The following is an 8,549-nucleotide window of genomic DNA, read 5'->3' as shown; positions in this document are numbered from 1 at the left end:
TTTTTTTCTGGGGTAAAAAAAAGTGTTCTTTGCTCTAAAGCATATGCAGCTAACCACCGGATCACTGGAGTGCATATTTGGTTAATCCCCTGGTTACCCTCTCTACTCCCTCCCCCCAAACTTAAAAAAAAAAAAAAAAAAAAAAACTAAAAAAAAAAAAAAAAAAAAAAAGCCACTACACAAAACAAAAACACTCCCTATGCCAAGCAAGACGCTGCTATACTATGCACTAAACAAACCTAACCATCACAACCAATCTCAGAAACCCAGTTTTCAGGGAGAAATAATTCGTACTAACATGCATTCACTCAGACACATATACTTTTACATGAGCTATGTTTTTCCCCTCAAACTAGAAACCATTAATCTTTAGAACCAAAACCAGCCTCTTTATAAAAGTCAATACCAATAAATGCATTCCCGGTAACATGATTCCCAACTGGGTCATGTTGCAAACTAGATAAGCCAAAACGGCCACATATATTAAATGATGTGCCAGTGCAAGAAGATAGCCATAATCGTACTCTGGATTGCAACTCAGCTTCCAACACACATACCTTACACGATTTTCCAAATAACCCTAATAACAGGCTCATTTGTATGCAAAGTGCAATATGGGGCCAAATCCGCCCGAGAATGCAGTTAGATCACTGCGGGGGCCCCCACACACAGAACCCCAACCTCCACCAAAACCCCTTGCCTTTCATCTAAACTACATTAACGTTTGTGTCATTCGAGGTCAATTTATATACTTGAGGTATCTCCTACACCAGTCTGTTTTCTCAACCAAACTAGGCAGACACGACTTTGCCTGAAAAGCCCTTTCGGAAAAGAAAGAGCTTTATCGGACGTTGTTTAAAACCTTTCAGCTGCAGAATTATCTATAAACTTGACATTCACAACCAACGCTTAAAACTGCAAGCCAAAGGATGTGTTGTTAAGAGCACTTACGTATTTCTTCTGAATGATATTCCTCTTGGGTCTTTCCTTGCTCATTCTGAGATCCAAATGCTGATTGCAAAAGGGGACAATTGCTTCATGAATTTAAAGCCGTCAGAAATTTGCAAAAAAATATCCTGGTGGTTTTTATTGTTGGTGGTGGTGGTTGATCTTGTAATCCGACTTTTCTTCCTCTTCCCCCAAAGCCAGATTCGCCTTGAAATAAATCCGAAATTGAGAAGGATAAAAGAAAAAAATATATAAAAAGAGCCAAAGACGAGCGAAGCAAACAAGAAAAATTCACTTTAGTAAAACACTCATAATGGAAAATTTCCCCCGAAACACACAACAGACACAAAAAAAAAAAAAAGAAAAAGAAAAAAGAAAAAAAAAACCGACGCCCTTCACTCCCCCCCTTTTTCTTCCAAAAACTACATCAGCGAAACGTGAAGGTCCTTAGTATCTGATCTGTAGTTACATCTTGAAAAAGAAAAAGGAAAAGATAAATTTAAAATGTTGGAAGTCACGTTTGTGCTGCAGCAGCAGTGCGAGCAGAAGAGTCAACTCCAGCGGCGGCGGTGGCGGCGGCAGCACCACAGCGGAGGGCTCGCCGAGTCTCTTTTTTCCAAGCCCCTTAACCAATGAGAGAGAGGCTAGCCAGCCCAACTTTAAATGGACTCTGCTTTTATACAAGTTAGGGCTCCTCGGCTAATTCGCCACCTCCCGCCAGCCGAAAACTCCCACAGCTGAGCCCTTCGCACGCCTGCCTACCCTCTGCCCGCAAGCCCCGGACCAGTGCGGAGAACTCCCGCAGCCCCGTCGACGAGACCCCGGAGAGGCCCCCACGAACCCTCTGCGGGCCGCCCGTCGGGCGCCTCTCCCACGCCGAGCCGAGTCGTGGAATTGAGAGAGGCTCCCTAGCTCAATGCATGGCACGCTCGGTCGCTCCACCTCAGCCCCTTCCCCCCCCACACACACACACCAACCCGCAGTCCGCTCACCCAACAGTCGCCGCATGCAAACCTTCGCCACTGCCCTCGCGTCTACCTGCAGCCGGGCAGCGGGGTACCAGTGCCCCAGGACGCCCGGCCCGGGGGAGAGCCGCCTATTCCCGGGGCACCTTAGAATAGTCCCCTTGATCTTCTGGAAGTTGTAGTCCCTTGACTACAAAATGGCTATGGCCACGGAGGCGAAGAACTACAATTCCCAGCGTGCCCCACGCCTCCTGTCACTCAACTCCCTCTCCCCGCTCGCTTTCCCCCCCTCCCCCTTCCCCGGGCCCTGCCAACAAACGCTTGGACGTGTCCCGCGTGCGACACTGCTAGAGGCTGGCTCGGGATTGGCCCGCGGAGCGTGTGGTCCGGGAGCGAGGAACTCCCCACGCCGGCCCGCCCCCCAGTCCCCTCCCCGCGGGGGCCGCCGGCCCGGCCCGGCCCCGCGCGCCCCGCCCCGCCCCCACCCCACCCCGGGCGCGAACCGCCTGTGGAATCGAGGAATCGGCGCGCGAGAGCGCGCCCGCGAGCCCGCGAGGGCCGGCCGCCAGGCTTCCCCGGGGGGAAGGCCTCGGAGCGTGGCGGCGGCGGCGGCGGCGGCGGCGGGGGGCGGTGTCAGCGAGGGGTTGGAGCCGGTCCTCAGCCAAACTGGGCCACGCACCAAGAGGGATCCTCGCTCGGTGCGAACTCGCTGATCGGCGGCGCCGGCTGCTTCTGCTTCAGCCGTCGCCGGCGGTGTCACCTCAGGACAGCGCCCGTGTGCCGAGCGAGCGAGCGGGCGCGCGGGCGGACGCCCGGCCGCCCGGGGTGGTCCGAGGTCACGGCTCCAGGCCGGCCCGCGGCCGCACGCGACCCCACGCGCGAGGCGGACCGGGGCTGGGGCAGCCTCCCGGGGAAGGCACACGGCCTCGTGGTCGCCGGCCCGCGTGCCCGTCCCCGGCCCGGTCCCCGGGGCCGACGCGACCCTAGGCCGTCGCTGGTGGCTCCGAGGTGAAGCCCCGCCGTCCCTGGAGACGGCCAACGGGGTCTTTACCCTCAGGGCTAGGGCTGTCCGCGACCGAGACTCCCAACGCCGAGATGAACCCGTGAGCGGAAAAATGGAGCCCGACCCCTCACCCGGGCAGCCTTACCGTAAGGAAGCGTCTCAAACACTGAGTGCCCGAGAGCCCAACGGTCTGTGCCCCTCTGCCTTACCTGCCCCAGCCCCTGCCCTGCCCAGGCTCGCCAGTCGCTCAGATCAATGGATCGCAGGCCCTGCTGTCGCTCTCGGGGGCATTCGCACTCGCAGGAACTTTAGCCCGGCTCCCAGCCTCGGCGCTAATTTCCTGGTTCTAACCTATGGTCTTGACGGTCCTGCTTTTCAAATCTGACTGGCTAGCCTCGGGGAAGCCAAAAGGCTGGGAGCCTCTCCCATCCACCTGCAGACACACATCACACCGGGCTTCTTCCTCTCTCCTCCCGGGCAGCCTGCTGACTTCCAAAACAAGCACTCCCGAGTCACGACCACTCACTCCACTGTTAAGTCTCAACAGGGCAACTTAGTCATGGTGTCTAGAAGGTTCTAAAAAAATAAGCGAGTTAACACCTATGGATTCAAAGGGCACAGTGGCCACTTCAGACAAGTTGAGCGATGGCTTTCCTAAGCTGCTCAATTTCCACATCTACAAGTTGATTGCAGCCAAAGCTTACAGAGAGGATTATAAAGTAACAAAACCCTAGTTTAGAACCAGGCAGGTTATTGGACTGTGTCATGCGTTCACATAAGACACCCTTATTTTAAAAAAAATGACACCTCATTATTTGTCTTATTTTTTTAAGTTTCTAAAACTTATGTTCATTTTACAGGCAGAAAAAATTAATTGCCTGTGTGTCCTAAGTAATGCACAAATTGTTCACTATTTCCGATTTGTTGGAATGATCGAATACATTCTATTTTACAGTAAAGTTTTATTCTGTTTTACAGTTCAGTTTTGACCACCCAAGTGACTTTATGGTCGTCTTGCCGCAAGGTGTTTTCCAAACCCATTCGGATCATTACGACCAGTACACTACTAGAGGTGTCTGCTTCTCCACGTCGTTATTATTTTAAACAGCTTTGTGCAAATGTAATGTCATATCTGTCAGACCCCAGTCAATTAAATAAAAACAAAGGTGAGTTTCTTGTGGGTTCTCTCGACAAGTTGGGGTTCTCAGTCCTGGGCCTGTGAAGTCTCCTGCCAGACTACCAACTCCCAGGCAAGTGTGAAAAACCATTCTGTTAGTTGAGGCCTACGGGGGTGGTAGAGGAGGAATTTGCTCATTTCCATAAGGCTTAGATAATGCTGGTGTTGTTTTCCTTGAAAAGGAAAATGGATTGTCCTTTGTGGTTGAAAGTCTTCCCTGCTGTGGGAGTAACTACCTCCTGATGACTTCCATCCTCCACCCTCCAGGCCAGGCCAAGTATCAGCTTTGCTTCCCATCTTTTATTTTGTTAGGAGGTCTAATTTGCTTTTTCTTGTGATTTTCTTTTTTTTTTTTAACTCCTAAGAGAACTAGGAATGGATTCCTTTGAACCCCATGCTAGCACTGACCTCCTCCATGAGGATGCAGAATCCTCTCTAAATTAGCACACGACTGGGCCAGGTAAATGCAAGCCTGGTAAAGAACAGCTTAGAACAGTTGAGACTCTTAAAAAGCAAAATTTAAAAAAAAAAAAAAAAAAAAAAAAAAAAAAAAAAAAAAAAAAAAGGAAACTTTCCAGGGTCAGTGGTAGTCCTGTCTACCTTTCTTCTTCCTTCCTTTTTTATTTTTTTTGAACTAGGCAATCTGGAAGTTCCCTTGGCCGGCCTTGAACTCAGAAATTAGCATGGCTATGCCTCCTGGGTGAGGGGATTAAAAGCATGTGCCACCAATCCCAGACATAATTTTTTGTATTCTCTTCAGAGCCTCTGGAGCTTGATAGAATTGAAAAGGTGTCATTTTTTAATATCTCACACAAACTCTAATGGGCAACATTAAGACTATTGACAGACAATTAAGCAGCTATTTTCATCTCCCATGCCACGTTTGCCACAGAGCTATTTTTACTTTTGTATTAACCAAATCCATTTTAGTATCATACAGTCCTCAGTTAAGCCTGGCTGCTTAACCTACTCACCCCTGAGTGTCCCTTGATATTTCAGCTACTTCTTTTAAAACACAATCTTTGAAAAGGTTTTTTAAATGTCTTTAACTGTTGGGGGGGGGGTGTCCTGGTGAGTGTGGATGCCCTGTGTGTGTGTGTGTGTGTGTGTGTGTGTGTGTGTGTGTGTGTGTGTGTGTGTGTCCTGGTGAGTGTGTTTGCCCACAGAGACCAGAGGCATAGGATTCCCTGGAACTGGAGTTATTAAAGGTTATGATCCACCTGTCCTGTATTCTAGGATATGAGGTCTGGTGCACTCTTAACTGCCCAACTTTCTCCCAACTTCCACACCCACTCCCCCTTTTTGAGAAAGAGTCTCTGTGTATCAAGTTCCTAATTTTCTTTTGAACCACATTTAAATTATTTATGTGTGGATGTGAATACATTGGAGAACAGTCTTCCAAAGGCAGTCCTCTCCTTCCAACATGTGAGTCCTGTGGAGGGAATTGAACTCTGATCAAATTGGGTAGCAAGCTCTTTTATCCCTGAACCATCACAAAGACCCCGTGATAAAGCCTTTGAGCTTTACATCTTAGTTTTATATGTCCTGATTGTGTTACTTCTGTGTCTTATCCTTAATTATATCAAAAAGTTCAAGGACCCATGATCACTGAGTCAACATGAATCAGGTGTGTCTTTCTATTTACCTGGCCTGGAACTGTGTAGAACTCACAAAGATCCACCTGCCTCTGCCTCCCAATTGCTGTGGTAGAAGGCAGCGCTACCACACTTGACTGCTTTGGCCAACCTGGATTTCACGTGTCATCTATAAAATGAAAGGGCTTAATTCAATCTTCGCCAAAGACTTCTCTGGATCTCACCTGGTCTAATTCTGATTTGACCTCTGTGTTGTTTGCTGGCCACAATCAGGCTTACATACAGTCTGCTGTGTAAGACTTGTTAACACAGGCTTCTTTTCTGTTACCAGTTGCCTAGCATACCAATTAAGATCTTCCTCTTTGTTTTTTGTTTTCTTTTTTTTCTTTTTTGAGGTAAGTACTCATTGTGTAGCCCGGGCTGGCCTGGAATTTGCTATGTAGACAAGGCTAGACTTGAATTCACAGAGTTCCACCTGCTTTTGTGCTGGGACTAAAGGCCTAACTTTTCATATGAATATCTTTATACACTTGTTGAAGCACTTGGACCTTAAGGAAGGACACAGTGGTGAACAGTTTTAATCTCAGCTCTCAGGAGGCAGAAGCAGGCAGATTTTATATATATATACCTTAACTAACACATAAAATAACATAGATCAAAATAAATCAAAATAAACATTATCAATTTCACCACTTCAAATGAAAATGAAGTATTAAAGTGTGTTTCCTGTTTTGGGTTGTTTGTTTTTCGGGGGTAGGGTTATGTTGTTTATTTCTGTTGGTTTTTTGAGACAGTTTCTTGGTGTAGCCCTGGTTGTCCTGGGACTTGCTTTGCAGTCCAGGCTGGCCTTGAACTCAGAACTCTGCTTGCCTCTGGCCCCTGAGTACTGGAAATAAACGAGGATAACCACCACCACTGCCACCTAGATAGGATTTTTTTTTTTTAAGTTGTGCATCCTGTTCCAGGAACTTTGTACAGATCAACACTCTATGTTCTGCAAACTGTGATCTAATAAACATTATTCCATAAAATGTTAGTAGGTGGAGCTGGAAAGGAAAGTGTTCTTAGAGCATGCAATAGAAATGAACATCTTTGTCTCCAACACTCAGGAAGAAGAGGCTGGGGGATTCGTGTGAGTTCAGTGATCCAGGTCTTTTACATAGTTCTGGAGAGCCAAAAAAGAAAAAGAAAAGAAAAATATTCTTAGATTTTACAGAAAATCTGTGGCCTAGGTAGATGGCCCAGTGGACAAGAACACTTACTGTGAAAATTCTAGGACCTAAGCTGAGTTTTCCATGTCCATCCCACATAGAAAGCCGGAATTGCAGGGTGTGCTATAACTCCAGCATTGGAGGTGAGGACCAGAGATGAGATAGGCTTACTGGTGGGAGACCCACTCTCAAGGGAATATGGCACAGGGAAGATGAAGAGAATAAAATTAGGAGTTCAAAGTCAACCTCCACTACTTCATAACAAGTAAAAGGGGCCCCTGGATCGAAGCCTTAATCGCAAAACTAACAATAGTGTAGTCACAGTGCAATCCCAGCACTTGGGAGACAAGCAAGTAGATCTCTGTGAGTTGAAAGCCAGCCTAGTCTACATAGTTAAGTTCTAGGGACAGTCAGGGGCATACAGAGCAATCCTATCTTGAAAAACAAAACGCAAACAACAGCAAGAATGAAAAACACAAAGCCAAACATACATTAAAAAGTGGGGAAAAACAACAACTATATAAGCTGATTAAGGAGTTTTAAACTCTCTAAGAGGAAAAACTGACTGTGTGGTAGGGTATGGCTGAGTATTCAAAAGTGGTAGCAAGGGGATTAGAAGTTCAAGGTTATCCGGGCCTGTATATATCAAGTGCCAGACTATGTGAAACCCTGTCTCAAAGAAGAAAAAGTCCCAAAGAATCTTGCCCTTAAGAAGGAATTGGTGGCCAGGCAGTGGTGGTGCATGCCTTTAATCCCAGCACTTGGGAGGCAGAAGCAGACAGATTTCTGAATTTGAGGCCAACCTGGTCTACAGAGTGAGCTCCAGGACAGCCAGGGCTATACAAAGAAACCCTGTCTCAAAAAAAAAAAAAAATTACCCTATCTCGAAAAACAAAAAAAGAAGAAGAAAAAGAAGAAGGAATTGGTTTTCCCAGAACAGAGTTAGAACTATGGTTTAGTTAAAGAATGTATGCAATCTTAAAGGATTGCTGAACCTAGGTGACTGGGTACCTTATGCAGTTTCTCATTTTATGTAGGTCTATCTTCTTCACATGTGGAGGAAGAGAATGAGGAGGAGGGATATAAAAAAAAAAAAAAGGCATCTTTGACTGACATCAGGTTTATAAATAGCTATGAGCCAATGTACTCAGTTCTGTTGAAAAAGGGTAGAGCAGCTATTTCAAGCTGACTGAGATTTGCAAGAGTATTTTAAAACACTCCAGGAGGTAACCCCAGAAGTAAACAGCCATCTTAAATATGGAGTCTGTGATGTCAAGGCAAGGAAGCAGTTCTTTTTGTCAGCCCTTGAATTTATAGTCTTTATTTGTCAAGCTTCAGTAAGATGGCACAGCACAAACCCAATGAGTCCTTAAAATCCGTTTTCTGTAAACCTCACTGGTAGATGTTACTGAAAGCCCCTATCTTTAGACTTAAGATTTTTAATCTGTCAGGGCCAGCAAGCTTCCCAGTGGGTACAGGCACCAAACCTGATGGCCTGATTTCAGTTTTTGGACCCCTACATGGTGGAAGGAGAGAATTGATCTCTGCTAATGCTCCTTTGACCACAAGCAAGGAGTAATGGAAAGGAATTAAATTTAAATAACAAAAAAACCAGCACACACCTTTGAAACACCCTCCCCCCCCCCCCCC

General features: G+C 46.8%; 1 protein-coding gene across 1 annotated transcript in view; it reads right to left on the bottom strand.

The window, feature by feature from the left end:
- The window catches only part of Jarid2 (jumonji and AT-rich interaction domain containing 2), a 183,730-nt gene extending 182,170 nt beyond the window's left edge, over positions 1-1,560 (bottom strand). The window contains exon 1 of the mRNA XM_021215305.2: positions 952-1,560. Coding sequence (XP_021070964.1) covers positions 952-996 — 45 coding nt within the window. The 5' untranslated portion in view covers positions 997-1,560. The remainder of the gene's footprint in view (positions 1-951) is intronic.
- Positions 1,561-8,549: the final 6,989 nt, after the last annotated feature.

Source organism: Mus pahari, chromosome 16 (genome assembly GCF_900095145.1).
Source record: "Mus pahari chromosome 16, PAHARI_EIJ_v1.1, whole genome shotgun sequence".
Classification (NCBI taxonomy): domain Eukaryota; kingdom Metazoa; phylum Chordata; class Mammalia; order Rodentia; family Muridae; genus Mus; species Mus pahari.
The sequence above is the reverse complement of the archived record's forward strand: the minus strand, read 5'-3'. Positions and strand labels throughout refer to the sequence as shown.